The 27954-nt window shown below is 41.3% G+C and overlaps 1 protein-coding gene across 4 annotated transcripts; it reads left to right on the top strand.

Moving 5' to 3' along the window:
* On the top strand, positions 1 to 27683 carry nek1 (NIMA-related kinase 1). Of its 4 annotated transcripts, none has more exons than XM_049588347.1 (36): positions 1 to 57; positions 459 to 616; positions 722 to 818; positions 942 to 1039; positions 1429 to 1512; positions 1613 to 1680; positions 1771 to 1857; positions 2299 to 2353; positions 2658 to 2858; positions 2960 to 3032; positions 4799 to 4950; positions 5211 to 5276; positions 5588 to 5647; positions 5730 to 5777; positions 5917 to 5997; positions 7748 to 7926; positions 8010 to 8129; positions 8215 to 8317; positions 10938 to 11024; positions 11605 to 11688; positions 11799 to 11876; positions 14022 to 14117; positions 14218 to 14433; positions 14522 to 14575; positions 15663 to 15903; positions 17172 to 17297; positions 17866 to 18042; positions 18205 to 18408; positions 18510 to 18615; positions 19169 to 19245; positions 19338 to 19555; positions 20109 to 20266; positions 20947 to 21344; positions 23701 to 23834; positions 23940 to 24072; positions 26797 to 27683. In XM_049588347.1, exons 2-36 carry the CDS (start codon positions 500 to 502, stop codon positions 26808 to 26810), a joined length of 4290 nt encoding a protein of 1429 aa, XP_049444304.1. In that variant the 5' UTR covers positions 1 to 57; positions 459 to 499; the 3' UTR covers positions 26811 to 27683. The 4 variants fall into 4 exon arrangements, with proteins under 4 accessions (XP_049444304.1, XP_049444305.1, XP_049444303.1 ...); XM_049588348.1 differs by having other exon boundaries at positions 468 to 616; XM_049588346.1 differs by lacking the exon at positions 1 to 57 and adding an exon at positions 118 to 206.
* Positions 27684 to 27954: the final 271 nt, after the last annotated feature.

Below are 27954 nucleotides of genomic sequence, written 5' to 3' on the forward strand. Positions count from 1 at the left end.
CGCGAGGACAGCAGCAAGTCTCAGAACCTCTGTGAGACAGCAGAGAAAAGACTAATGGTAAGTATTAGCCTCCTGATAGCATTTACATAACGCTGCCTATGGCGAGCTACGTTAATTATATTACTCGGTGTTGCGTGCACTGACAGCGCATATATTTTATTTAGGGTGGTCTTGGTGTACTGTTTTCCCCAAGCTGCTATGTAACGGTAACGTTAGCTGTCTTGCTACTAGTTGTATTAGCATGTGTTGTCTGAGCATCACAGCCCGTCTGAGGCAAGAGATGCTTTTCTGTCTGACAACGCTCCATGACGGCGCTAACATTACTGTGTATTAACAAGACGACAAGCAATCAGGGTTACTGTAGTTATGCAATATTACAAAGCCAGCGACATTAAATATTTAATGTTATTATCAAAGCACCGGCTCGAGCTTTGTAATATGTTCCTCACTCTATCCAGTCTTTGCAGATCCAGCATGAGGAGCCAGTCATTTCATTAACATGGACAAGTACGAAAAGGTGAAGAAAATTGGGGAAGGTTCATTCGGAAAGGCCATCCTTGTCAAATCCAAAGAGGATGGACACCAGTATGTCATCAAGGAGATTGGCATATCTGCGGTAAGCCCCCATGCATAATGTTACACAAGCTTCACATGCAGCTGTTAATGTGCACCCCCCTGTGCTACCTTGCTTCATCCCTCTCTCTGCTCCTTATTTTGACAGATGTCAAGTAAAGAGAGGCAGGAATCTCGAAAAGAGGTTGCTGTTCTTGCCAACATGAGTCACCCCAACATTGTCCAGTATAAGGAGTCTTTTGAAGGTATTCACACAATCCACATATTTCAGCCATCAGTTGAGAGAACCACAGAGCTCATCTCTTACAATAATATCCAAAGCTAGGCCAAATATTACGACTCTGAAAGCCTTACGAAATTCTTTTTAGAGGGGGGCTGCCTGTATATTGTGATGGACTACTGTGAGGGCGGAGACCTCTTCAAGAAGATCAACTCTCAGAAAGGAGCACTGTTCTCAGAAGAGCAAGTAAGACACTAATTCTCTTTGATGTCCTTGAACAAGTGGATTGAACTGATTATATTTACTGGTGCTGTTTCATATACTATTTTAGCGTTTTATTTTCCTTGTGTTGTTCAGCCATTAGAATAACTAACTAGAATAACGTTACATTGGAATTACTGTCATGTTTTTTTTATTTTTACCAGTATTATATTTTGTTGTTTGTGCAATGCTATTTTGTGTTATGCTTTTATGAAGATACTGTACGCTGTTATTAATTTACTTGATAATGCCTCTGTTTTATTTAATCTCTTCATGCAGCACTTTGGTCAGGCTATGTTTTTTAAATATATATAAATAAATCTGACGAAGTTGATACTGTAAAATGTGGGTTGACCTTCTTCTTCCTCTCCTAGATCTTGGATTGGTTTGTGCAGATTTGCCTGGCACTTAAGCACGTGCATGATCGAAAAATCCTCCACAGGGACATTAAATCACAGGTATTGCGTCATGCACCACAATACCTTCCCTCAGTGATTTTAAGTTGTTTATTCATCACGTGTTGTCTTATTTACATGTCTTTTCATAATGTCTGCATAGAACATATTTTTGACAAAAGATGGGACTGTGCAGCTTGGAGACTTTGGAATTGCAAGGGTGCTGAACAGGTATGTAAAATGTCATCGAAATAGATCCGAGAATAGAGTCTGGGAATAATAAAGCATAATACACTTTCCATTTTCTTCTCTCATTTTTAGCACTGTAGAACTGGCAAGAACATGTATAGGCACACCGTATTACCTGTCACCAGAGATCTGCGAGAATAAACCGTACAACAACAAAAGGTACTAACTTGATGTTGTGTCTCTCTCGTTGGTGGTTTACATGAATATTTAATAGTAATCCAGGGGACAAGTTCTGTTCCGCCAAATTGTGCCGGATTAGGTGGCGGCTTGTGGGTGATGTAAAGGTATCGTGTCTCCTCTTTATTGAGTGAACCTGCTTGTCTGCAGCTACAGCAGGAAGCAAATATTGATTTCCTATTTAACTATTTTAAGTATACATGTAATCTAATCCACTAGTTACAAACAGTGAAGTAAATTTAGCAGTATTTTAATGTCTCGTGCTGTTTTCTCAGCAATGAAACCTTTTTCTCTATTGAATGATAAAGAAAGGAAAAACATTGCAAGTGAATGAATGATCGTAAAGCTACCCCTGAACTTATCCCTGCCTGTCCATTTGTATGCTCTCTCCTCTCACTTTCCCTACTTTCCCTCCCTCTGCAGTGATATTTGGGCCCTTGGGTGTGTCCTTTATGAAATGTGCACTCTTAAGCATGCAGTAAGTATCCTACATGTGAGCTGTTTATTTATTAATGTGGATGTAATGTATGTTAAGCAGCGTTGCAGTGCTCACTCACATGCTCTGATCTCTTCCCTGTATGTTTCATGGTTGACAAGCTAAGTCTCAGAGAATGAGTCATTCTTCCTGAGAGTCTCATAATCAGATCTGGAGCTCTTCCTAGTCTCGACCACTGCCTTAATAACCCCTGCTTTTTTCCATCATTGCTTATGATTGAGCATGATGGCTTTAAATCATTTCTGTGCAGTGGTTATTTGTGTGTTCTAATCATATTTCTCCTCAGTTTGAAGCTGGCAACATGAAAAACCTGGTTCTGAAGATCATCCGTGGCTCCTACCCTCCAGTGTCTGTTCACTACTCCCAAGAACTGCGCTCTCTCCTGGCACAGCTGTTTAAACGCAACCCTCGAGAGAGGCCCTCAGTTAGCAGCATACTGGACAAACCTTTCCTGTCCTGTAGGATAGAGAGGTTCCTCACACCACAGGTAGAGCACACTGTTATTTGTCTTTGATGCAGACTGAAGTTACATAAAACCTACCGTGTTCAGACAAAAAACAACAAACACGTATTCTCTTCTGATTCCAGATCATTGCTCAGGAATTCCGCCATACTTTTCTTCACAAGCAGCCTAAAGTGGGTGTGGTGCAGGGGTCACCAGGTAAGCGAAGTAGGGGTTTTCCATATTGGAAAGGGATGTTGACAGTATGTTGATCATAGAGAATTTCCATTATTGGAATAATCGTGTCATTACCTGGATATTGTGTCCAGCAGTATCCCAAGAGACCGCTGGGCAACCAACAATAAAAGAGACTCTGCAAAAAGAGACTGCATATGCACCAACCTCAAAAAGATTGTTTGGTTTCATTAAAAAAGATGTGTATGTTTCAGTGCCTTTTCAAAAGTTAAAAGCATATTTTGATGATTAACGGGATAATGTCATGAATTGCAATTATTTTGGCCAGGATAATTGTGGCATGAAATTTTCATATCATCCCATGGCTACGTGGGAAGGTAGTAGTGGTAGTAGCCATGCCGTGAATGGCCACAATCAGTCTAGTTGTTTTACCTTGATAGCCTTTTGAGATGTGTTAGTCACAAACCACAGTACTATTTTTCCTGCAGTATTTAAATACTGAAAACTACTATTAGATCTACTGACTACATGTTTGCAGAATATGTCCATATGTGGTTAATTAGAGACCTCTTTTTATTGTAGAATAGTACTACTAAAGAGGCTCCCCTAACTTGACAAACAAATTGCATGTCCTTTACAATCTTCAAAATAAAAGCATCCCGCCACTTCAATAGAGGAAAGTGTTAAATATGAAGCAGCAACAGCAGGAAAGGTTTGGTTTGCATCAGCAGTGGCTTAACAGCCCAAATTGAGCTGAAAGCGAGGTTCAGGTAGAAGCTAGAAATACTGACAGCAGAACACAGAAACTTTTAAAAGCAGAGCTCTCTCCCTGGTCTCTGGTACAGACACACACAAGTTTAGCCGCTGAGGACACAACTAGGGGAGAAGACTGTCACGGGTTGGCTGTGTTCAGCCCTGCTACCAAACAGGACCACAGCAGCATGGCTCGGCATTGCTTTCCCCAGCTGTGAGGCAGTAGTAGAAATGCATGCCATCACGGCTTGGAAGTGGGCCCATGGAAAAACTCTAAATGCTTTATTATTATGTGCAGCGTTGTCTGTCAGTTTCTTTTTAAATACTACCACCAGGAGCCACCAGATCTTTTTTTTTTAATCCTACACCTAACTCCTTCTATTCTTTGGAGAGGAGAATTACATCCATTATGTTACGGGTAGTTTCTGTACCCTTAAAAATACCCTTACAAACTAGACGAAGAATCAGTTCACATCATTAAGTCAGATTTTAAGAGCAGTTAGAGCATCTTAAGCTTTCATGATGTGATTTATTATTTTGTAAAATGAATTATATGGGTAGGGTATATTCATAAGAGGGATTTGTTGACTTGATTGGATCACGTATATTTATATCTCATAAGGAGTCATCAGGAGTTGGAGGATGAGGAATGAAATGAATAAACTAAACATACACAAACTGTGTCTTCTGATAGTACCTCTCTGATAAACATTGACAGTAGTGTTAGTTACTAAGGCATAAATATTGAGGGAGAGATAAATGCGACATGTGCTTCTGTTGGTGCTTGTTGGTGCAATGCAGACCAGAGGTAAAAATATGAGGTGCGTTTCAATTGTAGTGGGAATAACAAAACAGAATTTGCATTTAGATGATAAAATGTTCCTCTATTTATTATTCTGTGGAGCCCAGTGTGTAGACATGCTGGAAATCATACTGTAATTTTTATGTCTTCTTTATTTGTTTGCATAGCACGTTTGCATTTGCTGTTGAATACTGACCCAGATAAATGTTTTTACATTTCCTACTTGTGTGACTAGCCAAGCGTCCTGCCCCTGGCTCCATACCACTCAATCCAGCCCAGAAGATTACCAAACCAGCCACCAAATACGGAGTGCCTTTAACAGTGAGGAAGGTGTCGGATGCAGCCAAAAAGCCTGCAGAGAGGAAACCAGCTGTAAAACATAAACCGGTTAGTAGACTGATGACGTTAATGACAAGTTGCTGTGATTTTTGAGCTTCACTCATGACTTTTTCTCTTTTTTTTTTTGCTCAGGAAATTTAAAAAAGAAAAAAGCTCTATTTGTTGTCGAGCTTCTAGTCTGTCATGCCGGAGGCCTCTTCCATCTGTATGTGTGTGTGTGTGTGTGTGTGTGTGTGTGTGTGTGTGTGTGTGTTTTAACATCATAGTGTGTGGGCAACCTCTGAACCCCAGTGTCATATGTTGCTTAGGCCCCTCTCCCAGCAGCCCCCCAGAGAAGAGTGAGTCAAGTGGAGGAAGAGAGGAAAAAGCATGAGGTACAGCTGAGAGCCCCTCATAACTTGAATTTACTATTAGATTTCCCTTCCTTTTCTCTCCCCATTTACTCACACATGAAGGCCCTTCCTTCCAGCATTTATAGTTTTCCCTCCTTCTCATCACGCTTGATCCCTATATTCACCCGCTTTCTGCTCCTGGCCCATTCTGAGTGTTCTTCCTCTGTTAACCAACCTTTCCCTCCTCACTTGTGTGCCCGGTGACAGAGCAGTCCTGCTGCCTCTTGCCTCAAAGTGGGTTTCTTTATTAAGATGTCATTTTCTGATTGTGATGCTTTTGCCTCCTGCTGCAGGATGGCATCAGAAAGAAAAGGATGGAGCTGATTGAGAAAGAACGGAAACAGCGAGAGCAGGTGGGTGCTTTGTTAAATCCTTCTGTGAAGTTTCTGATTGATCAGGAAACCACTGAAAGTAAAACAACTGTGTTGCCCTCAGGTGTTCCTGTTGAAAGCGGAGCAAATGAAGAGATACGAAAAGGAAAAGGTAGGTGTTAAATGTGTTAGTCAGGGGTAAAGTTATTTCTCTTCTTTACTGTAGTAGGGTGGGGGCATTGGACAGGGTAAATGTCCTGTATGTCTCCATCTAAAACTGAAAAAAATGATGAATCTGTGATCTACAACAGATCAATCGTATAAATCAAGCCCGAGAACAAGGCTGGAAACATGTCCTGAGTTCCAGTGGAGGTAGTAGCCCAGAGAGAAAGGTACTGGAAACTCATTTCCTTTTTTATGATATAAAGTGTCACTCATGCCATCTGTTACCTAAAGTATTTCCATACTTGTGATTTTATTGCATAGACTGTTAAAAGAAGTGGACATAGCCATCTTGACGTCGCTAAGGATAGACCGATACATCGGCCGGCCGATATATCGGGCAGATATTTGAGTTTTTTACTTGTATCGGCATCGGCCGATACGCATGTGGGTTCGCGGATTTATTTTTCCCTGGCATGATTTACAGACAGGCATCCACAGGCAGCTCTGTGTTGCCGGGAGACCCTGCAGCGCACATGCAGCGAATCCTACTGTGTACAGTAGTTGTTGTTTTATTTATGCTTCAGCTTAAATATTTGTTTATTTTATAAAGACATTAATGGAAGATTTAAGAGCACTGAACTCTTTTTTTTATTTGAATGTATAATAATAATAATAATAATATTCTACCTGTTCTACCTCAACTTTCCATCTTGTTTTAGTATTTTTTACTGTTAATAAATGTTTCTTATTTTAAACTTGAGACCTGTAATATTTGTTATCATTGTGTCTTTTTTTTTTTTTTTATGTAAATTGAGGGAGCAAAAGCAGTATCGGCCCCAAATATCGGCTCAAAAAAATCGGCAGTCCATAATCGGTCATGGGCTAAGGGTGATGGAAAAAAATCGGCATCGGCATCGGCCCTAAAAAAATCCATATCGGTCTATCCCTAGACGTCGCCCATTGGTTTGTGGACTGCTTTTTCTGAAGCCTCGAGTTTGGCATTTTGGCCGATGCCATCTTTGTTTTTCGGGGCCAGAATTGACCATATTTGGATGAGAGCGTGGTGCTGTGGAGGAGTGAGGGATGGATCTGGCTGAACCCCAGGACACTATGCACTTAGTTACCAGCTAACACTAGCTAGCTTGGTTAGCAAGTTGCATCTGTAATTTATGTTCACTGGGATATTAAATAGGATGCTAATTTTGATAAATGCAAAATGAACAGCCAACTCCTTAGAGAGTCTCTTAGTAGTAACAGATGGCTGAACTAATGTTTTTATGTGATCAGAATTTTACAACTAAAACAAACAATGCATAGTGAAAGGGTCAAAGTTTTAAGGCACAAACACGGACAACACCCAAAAACAAGTTGACGGCTACTTAAAGGGATACTGCAGGTGAGCATTGTTAAGGCCCCGCTTGGGTTGGCAGCATTTAAAAATCCCCACCAGTGTGTTGAGCAAAAATTTGCCGGATGAAGCACGTCATTTCACATCATGCGGCGAATTTTGGCTGATGGTTTTAGGGGCACCTTAACCCTTTTCACCTGCACACACAATCCTCACATCACGGTGACAGTGACCTGGTTGAAAATCTGCGAAGTAACCCTTTCGATGTACACAGTGCCATGGATACATGTTGCTAAGCCTTTATCCTGATTGACAAGTCACAGTTGTAGTGACTTTAAAATCACAAGGTAACCACGCCCTAAATTATACCCTGCTTTATCCTCTATTTTATAATTTACAAAATGAACATCATGCCATTTTGGAGAAGACTTGAAGCTAGTGATTAAGACCATAAACTTTTTAGAAAAGGCACTTCCCTATTGGCTTCACTTTTCAGATCTAGAGGCTGTGTCCACTTCTCTTGTACAGTTTATGTTGTATCGTTATAACATAACAAATCAGTTCTACACTGTGTCATAGAGCTCCTCCATCAGTTTCAAAATAAATAACCTTTTGTCCCTTGAACTCAGTGTTTTGTAGGTGGTGGAAAGAGGACCGGCCCAAGTTCTGTTCAGGGTCCTGCTCCAGCCTATTTCCCAAGTAAACCCCCATATGAGCACTACTACACTGCTCTAGACCAAATGGCTAAACCACAGCCTAAAGTCGTCAGCAGAGAGGGATCCTCAGCAGGACCAGGCAGTCCCATTCGGTAAGTTCAGATGTCTCTTTATTATAGTTGATTTAAGTGGGTTGAGTAACTGTTTTAATGGCATCACCTCTTTGTGTAACAAGTGTACCGGCTACTGCTGGCCCAGTTCTGCCCAACGGCCCTGCCCGACTCCTAAACCCTGATGCAATCAAACGAGAACTACAGAGGCTGCAGCAAGTTTCTAAACCAGCTCATATCAGTAGGTCAGTCAAGTATCAGAAATGATAATACACATAGACAAGGACTGAACATCCACATCCTTGTATTATAACCATATTCTGTTTTCAGGCCACGTGGTCAGGTGGCTGGTGGACGGGCCTATCAGGTGGAGGAGTTTTTACAGCGGAAGAGAGAAGCCATGCTCAACAAAGTGCGTGCTGAAGGACAGCTGGTACGTAGTGTGACTTGTACTGTCATTTAAAGGGTAACCTGTTGAGTATTTAGTCATGTTACTGAAATATAAAACCTTTTCTATCATAGTGATTATGACCCATCGCATACTGGGTATGATTTTCTATGCACAGAGATGAAAAATGGCACTGATGTATTTCTTGCAATCAGTATGAATCTTAAAGCTCCATTAAGCTTTTTTTATGTAAACACTGAATCAAATCAAGCAGGTTACAGCTCATTGTTTTGTAGGGCTGCCCCCTAATAGTCGACCAAATATTGGTCAACCAGAAAGGTCATTAGTTGGAAAGATTTCACGATAATTTCCAGGGCTGGTACCTGCGCTTATTCCACAAGCTAGTTAATAACATGTCGGGCAGGAAATCCAAAGTGTGGGATCATTTTGAGAAGGTGAAGGACGAACCCAAGGTGATATGTAAACTCATCTTCATTGGTCGACTACAAACATGACGTATCATCTGAAACATGGAAGTAGCTACATGCCCATTAGCCCACAGCGTCATTAACAGGCGGCTCGCTCAGTGTGTGACGTGCACTTGGAGATAAAATATAGGCCTATATTAATGAAGGTTCATTAGTACGGTTTTGTTGACCTGCCCAAAACATATAATTTAATAATTAAATTAATATCATAAACATGCAGGCGACTAGTCAACTAATGGCCCTAAATGACGACTATTGGTTGACTAGGAAATTCATTGATGGGGGCAGCCCTGTGGTTCTGGTTTGCTGGTTTGTAAGGTTGAGACTGAACAGCTCTCACCGCTGGCCCCAAACCATGAACAACCAGTGGGTTTAGTATAAGCTCTGAGATTGGTAATTCTGACAAGAGGGAAACTCTGAGTTTTTAGCTTCAGTAAAAGAGGTAACTGAAACTCTGGCTTAGTTATCAGGTGAACCTAACCTGTTTGCTGGCAGGGTTTCTTCAATAAACCCTGAGTTTCTGTCTGTCTCCTCCCTCTGACAGAACCGGACACACTGTTTCATTTCCTCATTGATTCAGTCCGTATCAAAGCACATTAAATAGCGGGGTTTTACTGTATGTCAGAATCTAATTCCAGGTCTGTCACTCAGGACCATCTTAAGTTACGGCTTTTATGCGCTGTCATTAATTTCTCTGAACAGCAGTCTTTGCCCTCTCATTCAAATATTAGACAACATCGCCCTCAGCTCAGAATGAAACCTCTGAGTGTCGTTATTTTTTTATAACAGTGTGACTGTGCACGCAAGACAGTTGTGAGTTTGTTAGAGCAGTTACACTAAAATGTTTAAGATAAGATAAAACTTTTTATTTATTGATCCCACGCTGCGGAAATTCACGTTGCAACAGCTCAAATATCACAGATAGAAAAGCAAGTTGATTGGCTTTAGAATACGTATAGAATAAAGATCAAATGCAAAAAAGATAAATATCAGAATTAGAAAAAGATAAGATATAAAGTACTAAATTTAGACACAACTATACATTAGATACCACCTTTCACTCATGCACATATTTATGGCACATAATGTGTAATCTCAGATTAAGTTGTAAAGATCGTTACGGAGCTTCAGACACGTAGGATCAGTGAATAATTACCTCTGTTGCTCATTATGTGATGGTCAAACTGATGAAACAGGCCTTAGAGATTATATGTTAATATTTCTGAGTCAATTTACTACATTTGTTGAAGTAGCTGAAATAAACCCACTGAATGCTGTTGAGTAAAGATCCAGATAGATGTGTAAAAAAAAGGCACATTATTAGTGGATCAGATAATGAGCTTACATCGATGTCTATGTCTTTGATCTATATATTTCAGCTTCAGCTATATACAGGTCCCTGCTCTCTCCTTGAGGACATACAAGCCTATTGTAGGATACCTACTTACCACAAATAGCATTGAGCCGATGTAATAGAGCGGCTGATGAAGAAAGGTGAACATATAAGAAGCAGAAAATAAATCCATCAGATTAATCAGATAAGGTTAGAGTATATCAAGGCCTGTTTGTTTGTTTCTGGAGCTTGTCTGAATGTTTTGCTGTAATAGATTTTCAGCCACTGGGGGGAAGAAGAACCTCAGAAAAAGCTCACTGACAAACATCTGTGACATGTTCTCACCATATTAAGTTGTTGTAGCTGATGTGTATGTCAACAGTTGGTCCCTGAGACATCCAGTAGACAAAGAGCAACACAATACTGACCTGATATTGTCTTTACCGACCCCTGAGAAACATTTCACTTGGTGGTTAACCTTCTTCTCCAGCTAGCTGCTGACTTAATCTTTCCCTTGTATGGTGCTGAGCAGATTTATTGCTTGAAACCAGCTGCCATATGCTGCAGGAAAGGGGTTTGATGAGAGTAGGGAATCAAAGAGTTAATCTGCACACTGTAAAGCACAACAGTGGGCTAAAAGAGGCTAAAATACTATGCAGAGCTGCACATTTAAGCATTTATTATGAGTGTCCCCTTTTGACATGTAGTGATTTGATTCAGTGTTGACATAAAAAAGACTGATCAATCCAACGTTGCTTCCTGGCCCCAGCTCCTGACTGTTGTGGCAGTTAGATGCAAGGGGCTGCGTCCTTTTTAAAATGTGGTTAAATTGAACGGTAAACAGGGCACTCGGCAAAACCTGGCAGCAATCTATGGAAGCCGGGCTGGTTCGATTCGGTGCAGGAGACCCAAAGCCAACAAAGAGGAGGAGGTAGGAGCCCAGGCCTGAACGCCCAGCCTCACACTCCACCTCACTCATAGCACGTCTGGCTTGGCTCGTCGTCCTTCATATGTCTGCACAAAACTCCCTTTGACACACCCATAATCCAACCCAGCAGCTCAAACCCATGCCCCACCCCTTGCACAGCCTGTGGTGTTCCACTGTCCAGTGTGAGCTGTTGTACTACTTTTTTTATTTTGCCTCCCGATAATGGCTGTTCACAATAATAAATACCATTGTTTTCCTTTTTTTATTATGTATAATGTCCCATGTCGAATAACCTCACCACCAGTTTTGAGTTATGCCTTTTTTGCTTTGATTGGAGAACATAAATATATTCATCTTTTTGTGTTAACTGCAGAATGTGATATTTTTTTTCTGGCTGAATGTTTGATGTGTAAATGTACAGACGCTGACATCATACTGTGCTGTTGGTAAAACTGTCTTTTATAAGCTACCTGTGTATTTTGTTTTTGTATGATTGTGACCACAGGTATCAGTGCCTTGTCTGTGTGTGTCTGTGCCGGTGCGTCTCACATACAGTATGTAACGTTTCTGTTTTTGTTCTCAGGAGTACTTGTCAAGACTGAGGCAGATCCGATTGCAGAACTTCAATGAGCGTCAGCAGATCAAAGCCCGACTCAGAGGAGAGAAGGTACAGTCCTCCGCTCTCAGACTCTGAGAGCACCTTATAATGAGCGCGTTGAGCTTTCTCTGACATTTCACTTCCTGGTTGTTGTTGGTGTGTGTGTGTGTGTGTTTCAGTATGACAGTGATGGTTCTGACAGCCAAGAGTCCAGTGAGGAAGCTGAGCTCAGGAGAAAGAAGACTGAAGCTTTGAAAGTGAGTCTGTCAGGAAAATAATTCATTTTACAACATGTAACATTTAGATGATGGCAAGAACAACAAAGACAAACTGGTGACACAATGACTAAATTGGACAGATAATAAAATGACAGCAAAAGACAAAGATAATGTCAGTCAGCGTGAGCTAACATTTTGAAAAGACCAACAGCTTCCCTCCAGACAACCTCAGCCTGTGACTTGTTCTCTTTATTGTTTAATCACAGAGTTCCTGCACAGTATGGAAAAGCATGAAGTAGTTTCCACACTACTGTCAGGGTGTCTGCAGGTCCTTAAAAAGTTTTAAAATGTCTTAAATTCAATTATATAAACATTAAAAAAGTCATTAAGTAGTTCTAAATTTAAATTATGAGGTCTTAATTGCTACAAACATCTTATTTAATTTGATTTATCCATCTTTTCATTTATTTTTGTCAAAATGAGTCAAGCTCTTCTGTGTGAAAAGCCACATTTGTGATGGTACAAATCTTTAAACCTACCACTGAATTAAATACTGTCTTTTTACTTTATGCTTGTACTTAAGGTTTGGCAAAATGTAGATTAACCTCACTCACTTTAATAACCATATTCCTACGTAAAAGCTACCACTGCACAGGACCACATATACACTTAAACGTTCTACTTGCAGTGCTTTAATAAGAAAATGATGAACAATTTAAATTTTGTTAAAATTTACTTTGAAAAGGTGTTAAACAGAATTAATTTTAAGTGGCTGATAGCTGTAGACACCCTATTTGCCCCTATTCTGCTTTCTTAAGTATAATTCAGAATTTCTAAAAATAAATTGATCATACAAGCATATAATTCTGTCCAAACAGAGAGGCAGCACAGCCAAATGTTTCCCACTGTGTGAGAGAGTGCAGGCAATAACTGGCTTGATGTTGTTGGAAGCCAGGCAAGAAGTATGGCGTGCAACTGAGCGCACTCTCCTTCTCAGAGCTGCCTCTGTGCCTAGATGTCATAACCTGAGCACAGCTCTGCCCAAAGTGCCCTTTAAGTGTAAGTCCAGACATCAGTGACCAAATTAGTTTGAAAGAAAATGTAGCAGTAACTTTGAATCATATAATGAATCACAGCTTGAATAATATGGTGTGCATCAAACTTAAAGTGGGTTTGCTGATTTGTATAAGCAACAGTGCCTTATTATACAGGGTCCCCACTGTCATAGGAAACCTGGGAACATCATAGAATTTCACAATCACATTTCCCAGGCCTGGAAAGTCATGGAATTCTGTTTTGTGTAATGAAATTGTTACAGTAATCTTCCATGGATAATCTTCGATGTAAAGTAATATAACTGCAAATTTATTTTCTCTGAACTGTTGACCTAACATTTCTCTAGCATGCGTCAATGTGTGACAACATTTTGTTTATCATCATGTACATTTCTTCAGTTTCTCCCTGCGTTGCCTCTCTCTCTCTCTTCGTGTATGCCAGCTAGCTGAAATTATGTTTGAGTAGAGTTTAAATCTGAAAAACGCTCGGCGAGTAAGTCAACAAAAACATTGTTTCATTTTTCTTGAAAAGTCTTGGAAATGTTTTGAAATGTCCATGAATATGTTTGGGAACATAATAGCATACAGTCAGAATGTAACACACATATTAACAGTTTGATTTTAAAACTATACATTTTTTAATAAACATCTAGCTATTTGTGCTTAGATGTCAAATATGGTCTGAAAAATCCATAGAGAAGTCTGGAAATTTGAGTCTGGAAAAGTGTGGAGTTTTGAAATAATGCGTAGGAATAGTGTAATCAGGATCAGAAGATGTAACTAGATGCTTGACCAGCATGAGCCCTGCAGGCAGCACAATCCTATAAATCAATATTCTACAATTGCCTGGCGACCAGTGTGGAGAAAACAAAACAAGACTACTATTGTTAGTCCTCACTTCAAAGCCTCGCTGCTGCATTCTGCTCTAGCTGCAGACAGTGAGACAAGAATGAAAACCGTTAACGAGATGACACAGTTTCATGAAGACAACAGAGACGCTATCTGATATCCTTTATTTTACAGTTTAGAGGATAAAAGAGACTGCTGTCAGATGGAATTCTTTTTATTGCTTAAAAAATGTTTGGCTATAGCCTCATTCTTCCTCCTTTGTTATATATATCCCTGCCAGGCCCAAGCAAATGCCCGTGCTGCTGTACTGAAAGAGCAACTAGAGAAGAAGAGGCGAGAAGCGTACGAGAGAGAGAAAAAAGCTTGGGAGGACCATGTAAGCTCTATCATCTCTTTGTCCTACCATTACTTGGCCTTACAAGTGCATCACAGTAGTTTAAGTGTAGTCTAATCTTGGATATTGTGTATTGTGGAAGCTTGCAGCTCGGGGGATGAAGGTTGGCGTCATGGCAGCAGGAAACGTAGCGCTGGCGGCGGTAGCAGCAGTAGCAGTATCATCTACCTCTGACAGTCCTCTTCCACAGCCCAGTCCCTCTCAGCCTGACCCAGCTGCCAAAACTCCAGCCCTGCCTGTATCTAAACCCTCCACCCCTGCTATATCCATGACCGCTGCCCTAAAGAATGTTGGAGCAGTCAGTATATATTTACAAAGTCTGTCACATCCTACGTCACAGTGTTGTTTGTATTCCTAAACTGAATATTGCTTTTTGTGTTTTGCAGATGACTCCACTAAAAGAAAAGATGCCTGAGCCAGAGACTGCTACAGTCACCCAGGTGAGTATATGAGATAGTAATTGAAGTAATAATAATAATAATAATAATAATAATACATTTTATTTCTTAGGCGCCTTTCTGTCACTCAACGACACCTTACAATGGATCAAAGACAGTGCACAGTACACAATAAAATCAATTAAAATAAGATTACAAAAGAAAATCACAAAAAGTACACACGAGTAAAAACAGTTAGATGTGGACAGGAAATGGGGTTAGTGAAGGGAAAAGGCGATCTTAAACAGGTGTGTTTTGAGTCGGGACTTGAATTGTGATAGTGTACTGATGTTCCTTATTTCGGGTGGAAGAGAGTTCCAGAGCCGGGGTGCAGAGCGGGTGAAAGCTCTGCTCCCCATGGTGGTGAGACGGGCGGAGGGGACAGTCAACAGAATGGAGGAGGATGATCGGAGGGTGCGAGAGGGAGTGGCGATGTGGAGAAGACTGGAAAGATATGGGGGGGCAAGATTATGGATGTCCTTGAATGCAAGCAGAAGGATTTTGAAGTCAATGCGGGACTTGACCTGGAGCCAGTGGAGCTGCTGTAGGACGGGAGTGATATGGTGGATGGTGGGGGTTCTGGTGATGACACGGCAGCTGAATTCTGGACCAGTTGAAGTTTGTGCGGGGATTTGTGGGTGAGACCGGAGAGGAGGGAGTTGCAGTAATCCAGGCGGGAAGTGATGAGACTATGGACAAGGATAGCAGTGGCATGGGGAGTAAGGGAGGGGCGGAGGCGGTTGATGTTGCGTAGGTGGAAGTAAGCAGACCGGGTGATGTTGTTGATGTGAGATCAGAAGGAAAGTGTGCTGTCGAGGATGACACCCAGACTCTTAACCTGTGGGGAGGGGGAGACGGAGCAGTTGTCAATGGTGAGGGGGAAACTGTCACTTTTGGAAAGTGTTGACTGTGTGCCAATGAGAAGAATCTCAGTTTTATCAGAGTTGAGTTTCAGAAGATTTGAGGTGAACCAGGATTTTATTTCAGTTAAGCAGTAACAGTAACAGTATGTTAAAATGGCAAGAATTCTGTATCTTCCCAGATTCAATGTTTAGAAAGATAAAACTACTTGATGCTTTCTGTGTAACAGAGTGAGAAAAAGCAGATTCTGCGCAGACTTAACCAGAACCTAAAAGGCCAGGATCCCTTGGAGGAGGTGGAGGAGTCCCTTCCATCGCCTGCAGAACCAAGTCCTGCTCCCCAACAGAACCAGCCTGACACAGAGGAACGTCCCTCTTCGAACGGAGACCGGAAGAAGTGGGAAGCAGCAGAACTGCCTGTACTTCCTGTGGCTCAGCAAACCTTAGAGGAAACCTGTGCCACAACAGCCAGTAAGTCCAGCCAACTCTCAGCCCCATGTATTAACAAAAGATAAATTTACAAGATCATATTGTTAGAATTTTGTGACAAAGTTTAAATACTGGCACACTAATAGTTCTTAAAAGGGCTGCAACTGATTATTTTTCATTGTCAATTATTTTCTCAATTAATTGATTCATTTTTTGGTCTATAACATGTAAGGAAGAAAAATGTTTCAGTGTTTCTCAAAGCCCAAGGTGATGTCATCAAATGTCGTGTTTTGTCCACAACCCAAAGATATTCTATTTACTGTCACAGAGGAGTAAAGAAACCAGAAAATATTCACATTTAGGACACTGGAATCAGAGAATTTAAACTTTTTTTCCCTTAAAAAATGTCTTAAACTGATAATCAGATAGTTGAAAACTAATCAATTAATTGTTGCAGCTCTATGATACAGTCTTCTGCAGCACTCGTTGATTTTTCAAATGATGTAGCTTGGTTGATTTATTATTATTATTATTATTGTTATTGTCAATTATTAACTAGTCCATACCTGGGGATGTGTTATGTATAGAGGAATAAGAAATCAAAAACAGTATATTAGAGGAGATGCAAAATCAGAGCACTGTAAATGCACTGTGTAATAAATATTAATGTAAGACAAACAATGCACATTGTATTTAGAAATATGCTTTATGGCAAAATACATGGAGTAGTAGTTTTGGCTGGGGCCGTGCGTGGGCACACAGGTACACACATACAGGTTTCGATCCGCAAGTGTTGGAGATAAAGGCTTCCCAGCCAAACTGTGGTCCCAGCGCAGGTGTTTTCGAAGTGGTCTCCGCGCATGCGCAGCTCGCGCTGCTAATGGTGCTCACAGTATGAATGGGTAGTGGACAAAAACGCAAATATAAACAGTAGAAATGTGGGGAAAAAAGCAAAAACAGCATCGTGGCTGTCTGCACATGACCAAGATGAAAGCCTATGTGCAAGTTCAGAGAAGTAGGTCAAAGCAGTGAGGAGGAAAACAGATGATGACGGACAGACGGGACAGATGGATGGACGGAGGGACAGAGGTTTTCCCATTTAATAGTAGGATAGTAGGATAATAGTAGGATGATGGTAGGATATAGTAGAGATAATCATGATGATAGTACCACATACCAGCAGTTGTGCTGTAGAAATTTTGTGATCACCTTAAATTTGCTCTGAAAAGAAGTTATATATGTTAATGATGCCATTTTAAGGTTTTTGACAAAATTTTGCTCAACTTTTTCTCCCAACATTTTCTTACCAGCCACCTCAGTGTCTCCAGAAGATAGGCCATCCTCTGGTGGAGACAGGAAGAAGTGGGAGGCAGGAGTTCCACTTGTTCTCCCTGTAGCCCAACAAACTCTAGAGGAGACGTGCATCAGGACCATTGGTGAGTTAGCTTCTCCCAGAGCGAGAACCATATACTGTATGAAGAACTAATGTAGCCTCGAGGTCTGAAAAGTGAAGCCATTAAAACTTGTATTCTTTCTAACGGCCTGCAGGGGGCGACTCCACTTGCTGCAAAAAGAGGTCCGATTGTATTTAAGGAAGTATTTACAGATGTAAAGAGCGTCGTCACATACAACTAGGCCACCTATGTAGTAAAACATGCAAATATTTTTGAAATTGGTGCTACATGACCAGGAGAAACAGAAAAAGGACTGTGGCATTAGCTTTTCCTCATTAGGTAGAACCTGTCAATCAGGATAAAGGAGTAGCAATGTGTATCCTCCCCAACTCCACCCTTTTGTCCAAATATGATCACTTGTGGCTCCATAAAAACCAAGATGGCAACAGCCAAAATGCAGCCTAAGGCCTCATAATGGTAGCCCACAAACCAATGGGTGACATCACGGTGGCTAGGTCCACTTCTCTCTATGGCAAGAACACAATTAGCAACAATTAGCAGTGAGGACATAAAAAATGAGTCTCTCTTCTCTCTCATTGTCATGTCTCAGAGCAAACAGTGGGTGAAGTCATACGGATGGGTGGGCTGCAGGAAGAAGCTCCCAGGAAGGTGTGGGGAGTGAGTCCAGACTCTCAGGTGCTGAGAGTACTTCAAGAGGCAGAGCTTCAGCCTCTCACCCAGCAGCTGGAGAATGTCACTATCTGTGAGGAAGAGTTTTCAAGCCTTGGTTAGTCTTCACTGAAATGTTCGTCATTTATGTTATTATGTGGACTTGAAGGACTCTCTTTAAGTTGTTTCAGTTTTACTTATTTTATTTTCAGATACTGTATGAACAGTTATGGTGTGCTAGGAGTATATTCACTTGCTGATGATGCTATATTCTCCACAGTTAAGCCTGGCCAGACAGTAGCAGCTGAGATTGTGAAGACACCTACTGAAGTGTTGCCCTCTAAGCCAACGCCGTCTGCTGTGATTCAGAGCCCAGAGGTTCAGAAGGAGCGTGCAGACTTCACAGAGGCCTCACATCAGGATATGTCTGTAGCCGGTGCAGGAGAAAGAGTATCACTGCCACCCAACCTCACTGAGATTCAGGGTTAGTGTGACACTCAACCTGACATTGATTGGATATCTCAGCTCCTCATTTTAAACTACGTTTTCAGCAAATGCAATCCTATCCTGTCTGAATTCTTTTAGATCCAGCAGACATGGAGTCAGTGGTTTTGGAAGAAACACCTAAACAGGCTTTGCATCCCCCAGCTGGTGTGCAGCAGGCGTGGGAGCAGGACGCCCAACAACCAATGTAACAATTCATTTTTTTTCTATTAATGTTAAAGGGATAGTTTGGATTTTTGGAAGGGGGATTGTATGAGGTACTTATACATAAGTGTATTACCTACTGTAGATGGTTGTCGGCACACTCCCAGTTTGACCGGAGTACCGACACGAAAGCTAAGCAATGTACTGCTGTGGACGGGGGCTAAATATATCATACACTTAAAATGATATTGATTTATTTAGGTGGGTAAAATACATTTTGCCGCTGCCCCCATCCACACCTGTGGCGCTACCCCTGCCTGCTTCTCCAAACATGGGGCTTGCTGACAACCATCTAAAGTAAATAACAGACTGACTTTAGAGTACCTCATACAACACCACTTAGAAAAAATCCAAACTATCCCTTTAAGAAAGTAGTTGACCATTTCAAACCAAAATGAAAAAGCAGCCACTTTTTACTCACTGTTTTTTTTTAAGTTAGAAGTGGGTGTACCCACATTTTTGGAGTGAACTGCTTCTTTAATACATAAAAAGACATCACATCATATTTGTGGAGCTAAAGTGTGTTTGTCTTATAGGCCACCAGAGGGTATTATAAGACCAGCAGGCACCAAAGAGGTTGAGAAGAGTGCAGAGAAACCAACTGAATCTTCCGGTGGGGTTTATGTTTAGTGAGTCGAAGCCGCTTTTTTTTCTCCAGCATGATTATAATCTTAATTAAATCTGCCCGTCACCTCCCTCTCCCAGGTTTAGCACAATTCGAAGAGCCCCTATTTATGAAGTTGTGTTCTCCGGCCCACCGACGCACTGCAGCCCTTGCACTCCTCTCAGCCCAGTCCTCCATGGATGAATCATCCTCCTCTCTGGCCTCTCGCTCACGCTCTGTCTCACCTCTGCGCTCCAAACACCATGACGCCCTCCTCATTGGTCTCTCAACAGGCATGTTTGATGCCAACAACCCCAAGGTGATTACTGGCTGAGTTAAATTTTTAAAAAAAAATGTTTTACTTACTTTTTCGTGCGTCTTATGCTGAAAATAATATAGCATTATGAGGGAAGGTCTAATGGTACTACATGACACATGATCAGGTGAACGGCTGTTTCAGGGGTTGAGGAAATTGTTCTTGTACTTGGTGTAATGTCGAGACTTGTGTGGTATTTTTAGGGAGGAATTCAGTCTTCTTTATTAATGAGGGGGTCTGGAATAGAGCCAGAGACATTAATCACATAGTCTGAAGCTGCAGTGGGTCTGATAGGACAGAAAGAGCATCCATCAACCTATATCTTTCATAACCTTCATCAGGGACATGGGGATCTGCAGAACCTTGCCCAACATTTTTCACCCACAAAGAGTCACACAGAATATGAATGTTGTAGGTTTTGTCGTGTGCTCTTTTAGGGTTTAGTTGTTGCGTACTATAAATAATGTTGTTGTGTAATTGACCTTTTTTTTGTAAGCGATTCAGTCAAGTCTGAGCCCCATCAAAGTACTGAGCATGTCGTTCTGTTTGTTGTCAGATGCTGCGAACCTGCTCACTACCAGACCTCAGTCGTCTCTTCAGCTCTCAGCAGGACTCTGCAGTGGCGAGTGATGCGAACGTTGCCCCAGACAACAACCTGGAAATCGAGGACCTGGAGGAGGCAGCTAAAGATGACGACCAGTCAGAGACTGAAGAGTAAGACAGATTAAATCCTCAAAAGCAAAGACACGCTTGGGCCACACTGTATGCATTTGGCATCATTAACTGCTGCAGTTTAAAGATGGCTGGTAGTTTTAATAGTGACCAATTTCTTTCTTTACCCCAATTTTGTCAGTCATTTTGTAGGCATGAGAGACAACATAAGAAAACGGCACAGGCATTAGAGTTGGCAGATGATTTGAGCTGGGGGGTGCTGCCACCCAATATGCAGAAGTGTTACATCACTGTATTCAATAACCCTGACTGCCATTCTCCAGCGTTTATTTAGCTAATAGCACTCTCGACACCTACAACTTAGTAACCTACAAATTAACAACAGCTTAACTGTCATTTCAACATACATGAACATCATTTTTTGTCAGAGCATGGTTTGTGCAGGTATCTATCTCTTTGGACTTCAAAGTGTTTGCTGGCAATTTATCAACCAGCCCAGATGGCAACAACTCAAACCCAAAACAATGTTGTAATCGTACACTTTTTAAAAAAAAAAAAATCTACAATACTCATATCGTCTGCAGTTCAGCAGAGGGCACTGCAGCACCCACAACAGCCCACTACCAATACATATGGATGCAGGTTTTTGTTTTACTAAGAAACTATGAATGCAGCCAGTTGATGGCACACAGTGTGTAATATCCGTATTTCTCGCTCCCTAGTGCATATGAGGATGAAGATCTGCGGGACATCCGGGCCTCCATGGAGAGACTGCTGCAAGAAGAGGACGACTTAATGACGAGCCCTCCAGAGGTTGGTGCAGGAGACTTTAACGGGAACCCTCCAGAGGGCAAAGACCAGGCACTCTTCAACAGGATAGCAGCTGAGATTGATCAGGACAACAATCAGATGGCTGTTGATGATGAGGATGAGGATGATGAAGAGGAGGACGAAGAGGAGGAGGAGGAGGAGGTCGAAGAGGAAGAGGATGAGGAGGAAGAAGATGAGGAATGCTCTAATGGGAGTCCTGGTGATGAAGAAGTAGGGGAGCTGCTTACTAATGGTGTGGAAGAGGGGAATCAGAGTGATAACAGCCAGCTCAATGAGGAGTGGCATTCAGGTAAGAGCATCGTCATTGCAACAGAGACTTAAAACACTCCAGCCTTTTCTTTTTGTTCTGAAAATGTCAGTGTGCAACCTTGTTCAGTGGATCAACAGGAGCTGGACAGAGCACTGATGCAGCTATTACCAGGTGGTAACAACCCCACCTACATTTAAGAGTACTGCTTGCGGTGGAAATGCAGAACAGATCAAGGGTTTAGGTATGTGTCCATAATGACTACACACAGGTTCTAAGGGTACCATACCAAAAGTGTTTGCTGGAAACGTGGCTAAAGACAATCAGTACATTTACATGGACAGTTTAATTCGACTTTCATTCAGAATGAAAGGCCATTCCAATTAAAAGTGGTAATGTAAATGGTCATTCCGATTGAAAATTAAATCCGATTAAAGGGGGTGGTTTGTTCCGTTTGTCATTCCGAATGAAAGAATTTTGTGTGCATGTATACACTCATTCCTCTTTAAGTTTATTCCAGTCTTTCTGCGCATGCTCGTTTCCTTGCCCTTCTGGCGCGATGACGTATATAGTGCTCGTAGCAACGGGCTGAGATAGAGCAGTTGGACTCGTTGCACTCACCAGTTTCCATACACCAAAGCACGATCTTCTGCCTCCCTTCTTCGACCTTCTACCCCCCTTCTCGAAGCATTAGCAGAACAAGGTTGTTGTCGTACTGCTGCTTCAAGAATATAAGCAAAACAAGCCCGAAAAAGGCACTAAGAACGGCGTCGTCAAGCATCTTGTTATCCGGAGCGAGGACCACAGTGTTTTCTTCCAGTAAATGTAAACATGTAACATCCGCCCCGCCCCCTATCCAATCAGAAACCTTCCCTGCCCCAAACCTTGCGCAGACCCGAATAAAGGCGATTAAACTGATCTTCCGTGTAAACTCTCATTCGGAATGGATATTTCCCATGTAAACTACCTGGAAAGACTTTAATTCCGAATAATTTCATTCAGATTTATTTCATTCTGAATGAGAAGCCATCATGTAACCGTAGCCAATGGATCGCTTTCCATTTTCCTCTGAAATAAAAAACAACAATTGGCCAGCTCACTCACTGTAAAAGTCCATGGTACAGGCAGTCCAAAAATGCATCCAAGGCACTCTAAAAATGCGTCCAAGGTACTCTGACTGTAGTTAAAAATCCTTAGTTAATATATGGATAAACCAACGCGTTTTGACTCGAGAGCTTCGATTAGAGAGTCTTCATTGGGTGTCAACCTCTGGAGGATCTAGACTGCTCAGTCTCCTTGCAGTCCAGATTTTTCAACAGCTGCATGGACTTCCAGCCATGATGATCTGCTTGAGCGTGGGTTTAAGGAAGGACAACATGGTGAGCTGCCTGTTGCAGGAGCCCTGATCCCCTCCAGAGCTGGCTGAACGTTCATCTTCTCCTTGTTGTCCTGTCTCAGACACACCGTACACTGTGAAGGCGGCGTATCAGAAGTCTTTATGGTTTGCTCGGATGTCCTTGTTCCTGAGTGAATGAAGAACAGTTCATCAGGGTGTCACCCTAATACATAGATAAACCAACACATTTCAACCAGAGAGTCACCCTGATGAAGACTCTCTAGTCAAGACGCGTTGGTTTATCCATGTATTAATGAAGGATTTTTGAGTCTGATGCATTTTTGGGCTGCCTACCTGTACTATGGACTTTTACACTGACTGAGCTGGCTAGTTGTTTTTTATCTGTATGTGACTATTTGTCTCATCCTTGAAAAGCTCCTGATTTTTTTATAACCACGTAGTGCCTTAACCCAGTGCAGCACTCTATTTTTTCCTCAACAACACAGAACACTACTTTGGTTGTTCCTCTGTCCGCCATTTCCTCTACTGAGAGTAGTAAGTGCAAAGAACTTAAACCGGGGAAAACAAAAGCATCATCTTCTTCCTGTTATGGTTGCGCAGTGGTTGACGTACCTCCTTTATGCCATAAATTGCGCCTTCTTTTTCCCGGTAGATCGTACCTGGTGGCAAACAAAATTGCACAGTGAAAGTGAGGCGTATAGGGAGCCTGGTGTCAGTATTTTATAGCCATTACATTGTGCACATAACACACTATTATATATTAAGATTCACTTCACTTCAATTCACACTTATGTTAGTCACACTATTGTTAGTTCTTTCAGTGTAAGAACAAACATTACCACTTTTGCTGACATGGTTGAAAGCTTGCAAACTACTTTAGCTCATTAAAAAAATTAATCTTGAATTAATATTTTATGACAGAGGATTCATGCCTTTAATAAGTGACTGTGTAATAAATAGGTTATTTTTGCAAACGAAGCACCCACAGAATAATCAAGTCTAACAGTTTAATGGCAACTAATAAATTCTGCTGCACCGTAGATGGCAGTGGAGAGGACCAGGGCGGAGAGACTGTGCATCACGACAGCATTTTCAGTCGTCTGGAGGAGCTTCGCTTCAATCTGGAGCAGCAGATGGGCTTTGAGAAGTTCATTGAGGCCTACAACAAGATTAAGGTGTGAAATATTCTCATCGCTTTAAATGTTGACACCGTTAACTGCTGTAACATAACACTGACTGAACAGATTGATTAAACAGATGTTTTGTTTTTTGCATGTAAGGCTATACATGAAGATGAAGATGAGAATATTGACCTGGGCTCCAGTTTGGTCTTACGCATTTTGGGAACAGAGCACCAGCATCTGTATCCCAACATCCTTCATCTAGTGATGGCAGATGGCGCATACCAAGAAGGTTAGTGACAGTAGATACTTGTTAGTTGACTGTGGATATTTTTATCTTTTCTTCATTTCCTCTGAGTCTCTGAAAAACATGGCGGGTTTCTTTGTAATTTGAGTGACACCTCCTCACTTTATTTTATGAATCTCCATTTTCCACGACACTCTTTCCTCCTGAATTTTTAGGTCACCTGTGTAAACTGCAGACAGACATGTGTATCTCTTTTTAACCCACTTGTGCCCAACTATATTTAGTATAATAAGAAAAATAATGCCACAACATTTGCTTTGATTGGTCTAAACTCTTGAAATCTACTGACACAGCTTGGACAAGTATGTAACAGTACATCTGTGCACACTTATTTTTTGTGCAGAGTAAGAACATTTCTACACATGTCAGTGATTGAGGCTCATTGTGTCTATTTAATACTAACATATTCATTTTTTTCCATCTTTGATATTCAACATGTTTGGAGTTCATATATACCAAATACTTTTTGTGCTCCTTGTATTATCTGAGATACAGCCAGTTCCTTGAACTATATTTAGTATTTGGGCACATGTGACTCCTGTCTTTTCCTCAAATATTTAAAAGAAGTCCCATGTGACCAAAGACTAAATATAGTATAATAAGAAAAGGCACTTTGCAGCCAAACAGTTTGACCAGTTTTGACAATTTTCCTCAGCCCTGGGCATAAATGGGTTAATAGTTCTGGTCAGCAGCAACAGTGTTGAATTGTACTCAGTGGTTTTCCCACAACACAGAGCCGTGTCAGAGCAGAGTCAGTGTTTCATCTAATCTCTCAAATCCTATCCTCTTTCCTCACATTGCTACAGAGTCGGGGAGGGACTAAGAAGTTGTGAAACACACCCTTTAATACTGTCTGTCTGCTTTTTCTTGCCGTGTGTCGAGTCAGTTGTCAGACTGGGGCCACAGCAGATACAAAAAGATATGAGGGAGGGGGGGAATATTTCTTTTGAGTTTGACAGGTTTCCCTCAGGACGGGAGCAGTCTTCAGATAAATTTTCTCGCTGAACATCTCTATTTGACAATTCTTTTGTTTTCTATTTTTACTGTCGTCAGTAGAAGAAATGGAGGATGCATGATAAATGTCAGATATCTCCCCTGAGGACCGATCTCAAGATCTGTGAAAGATGTTTCTCATGGCTCCCATCCGTGCAGCAATAACACTGGGTTTATTTTGAAATATTTTTTGAGGCAGCGAACAGAGAGCAAACCCATGTACTGTTGTAATGCAGTATAATCTACCCGCTACAGTCACAGACAAAAAATCCATTACATCCAAGCACCAAGTTTCAGAAGACTTTACTGTCAATTTGAGGTCAATTCTGACGCCTGTTGTTCCCATTAAAGGGATAGCTTGGATGTTTTGACGTGGGGTTGTATAAGGTACTTAGTTCTAGTGGGAGTATTACCTGCAGTAGATGGTGGGCAAGTGACCAGTTTGTAGAAGCAGACAGAAGAACCGGCACAGACGCTAACCAGGGTTTATGCTGGACTTTTTTTTGACGGCCAATATGGCCATTAATGTTCCAGAATTCCAGCCATATAGAACATTTTAAATATGTTTAAAATAGCCAAATGACAGCCTATATTTGAACAGCAATAAAACACTTCAAATTAAATAATAACGGCGTATCACCAAGCCCCCTATCACCATCTGGCTCACTGTGGTGAAGTGTTTCTCCAGTCTGTTCTATGAGAAGACCCATGGTGTGCTGGAGAGCTTGATGTGGAGAGCGTGATCTATGATGCCGTCACCTAAGACCGTGACTGCTGTGGATGTGGCATATGCTCTGAAGAGGCAGGGACGCACTCTGTATGGCTCCAGTTGATAAATAGATCGGCTGGTAATTAATATCCCAAAATCTGCTCTGCATAATAAATGTTTATGTTAAAGTTGTCTTGGCAGCATATTATAGACCAGTGGTTCCCAACTTGTCTAGCCAGAGGGTCCAGATTTCTCCATAGTCATTAGGTCAAGGTCCACACCATTTGATAAGTTCAGTGTCATACTTACATTTGGCCATGTTGTTGAGCTAGTTTGTTGTCTCTGTTAAATAGCTGAATGTTAGTCACTCACTCTACAGCATTAAACAGCACTTCACAATAAAACCTTTGTATCAGAAATTCACTGTACTTCAAAATAAAATGCGTTTTGACACATTTGCTACGTGTAAAATGTAAAAAAAAATCAGTTTGGGTGCACACTGAATTTAGAATATTTTCAGCACTTTACCTTGCCGTCAGACAGCCCTTTCTAACAGGGAACTGAAGCCATTATCTATTGTCTTTTCAAAGCCACCAGACTCCTGACAAAAAAAAAAAGTAATTTTACCTTGCCAAACATGTAAGCTACCTGTCTACTGCCCCCTCGATCCGTTTGTTTGATTCCGTTCTGTGGCAGTACTCCTGCCTGTTTCTCCAAACTGGGTGAGTGCCAGCCGCCATCTACTGTAGGTAATACACTGACTATGGATAAGTACCTCATACGACCCCACTTTAAGAAATCCAAACTATCCCTTTGAAAAGGATCATCAAAGTCATGAGGATATGTCATCTGGGAACCGTGAAAGTCTGTACCAGTTTTGTGCCAATTTAGTCAACTGCTTCCCTTTTGTCATTTCCCATTAAGAGACATGATCTAACCAATGACCTCTGCCTTTCTAATTAATTATCTGTCCCAACACGATTCTCTCTCTCCTCTCTCTCTTGTAGATAATGATGAATAATGACTCGAGCAGTAGTGCTGCTGGCAGCTAGGACAATCTGCTGGCTATCTGATGTCTTCCCATGTCGCACATCATTGGCAGAAGGATCTATGCATGAAGTGTTTGCAGCCACGCATCTAACAGTGTTTCAGGCACACTTGCATGATGAGTAACTAGTTCACTCGAGGCTGTATTTCATACCTTTGACTATCAGCACCTGAAACTATTTTCTAACAAGTGTTCATTCAGAAGTGCATTATCAAATACACGTTCTTATTAACCAAAGTTAACTCCAAGGTTCTGTCAAATGTTTATGAAAGTCTGTATCTGTAAATGAATGAAACACATGTATTGTCACATTGATTAAGAGCATAAACTGTTGTGTTTTTCAGTTTGTTGTCGGTTCAGTCGGAATCGGCTGAGGCGTTTTATTTTGGCGGGCAAAGATCTGATCCTCTCAGGTGCTCTCTTTCTAATTGTCACACACTCGACCATAGCTTCAAAACATAAATCAGGTCACCCTCAAAGCGGGTGCACCATGATTTACTCAGAACCAGTTGAACCTCCTTTTTCTTACAACTCTTTTCACCGGACACAAAGTGAGATATAATCTAATACATTTTTTCCACATTTCTTACTGTTTCCCTTAACCCAAATTAAATCAAAGGATTTCTGTGAGACTGCTGTGTGTTGCCAAGTACTGTAGCAAGACTGTGGCATCGGAGTGTTGGTGTGATTTAGTGGGCCAGGTCAGGCTGATGTTCAGTGCAGGGAGTTGTACTGATGGTGTAAGCAATGGTACAGATGATAATAATAATAATATTAATAATTAATATTTGATTATAAATTAAATGTTGTGAATCTTTATATGAAATAAACACTTTTTTTTAAGAATCTGAGGACTATTATCTTTTTTTTCTTCTACCATGTACGCTGTAAGGTATGGCTAAGTGTAGACATATCTGTGCTTACAAATCAGCTGTTTTTATTAACCCTTTCACACCCCCCTCCATCCCAATACATAACTTTTCTATAATGTCGAGCTGTGCATTCCAATACCCATAATACCATACTAGCCCATAATACCATACTATATAGCAGTGGTTTTGTTTTTTGGCCATGTCATTGATCTAGGTTGCTGTCTCTGTCTCTCTACAACCGCGAA

This window comes from Epinephelus fuscoguttatus, linkage group LG10, assembly GCF_011397635.1.
Source record: "Epinephelus fuscoguttatus linkage group LG10, E.fuscoguttatus.final_Chr_v1".
NCBI classification, from domain to species: Eukaryota; Metazoa; Chordata; class Actinopteri; order Perciformes; family Serranidae; genus Epinephelus; species Epinephelus fuscoguttatus.

What these genes read in the sequence shown, in the direction of transcription:
- nek1 (XM_049588347.1), top strand. Translation starts at nt 500, where the DNA reads ATGGACAAGTACGAAAAGGTGAAGAAAATTGGGGAAGGTTCATTCGGA. An exon ending in TGTGGTGCAGGGGTCACCAG is followed by an intron (nt 3,033 to 4,798) that starts GTAAGCGAAGTA and finishes TTGTGTGACTAG; the next exon opens with CCAAGCGTCCTGCCCCTGGC. An exon ending in CCCTAAAGAATGTTGGAGCA is followed by an intron (nt 14,434 to 14,521) that starts GTCAGTATATAT and finishes TGTGTTTTGCAG; the next exon opens with ATGACTCCACTAAAAGAAAA.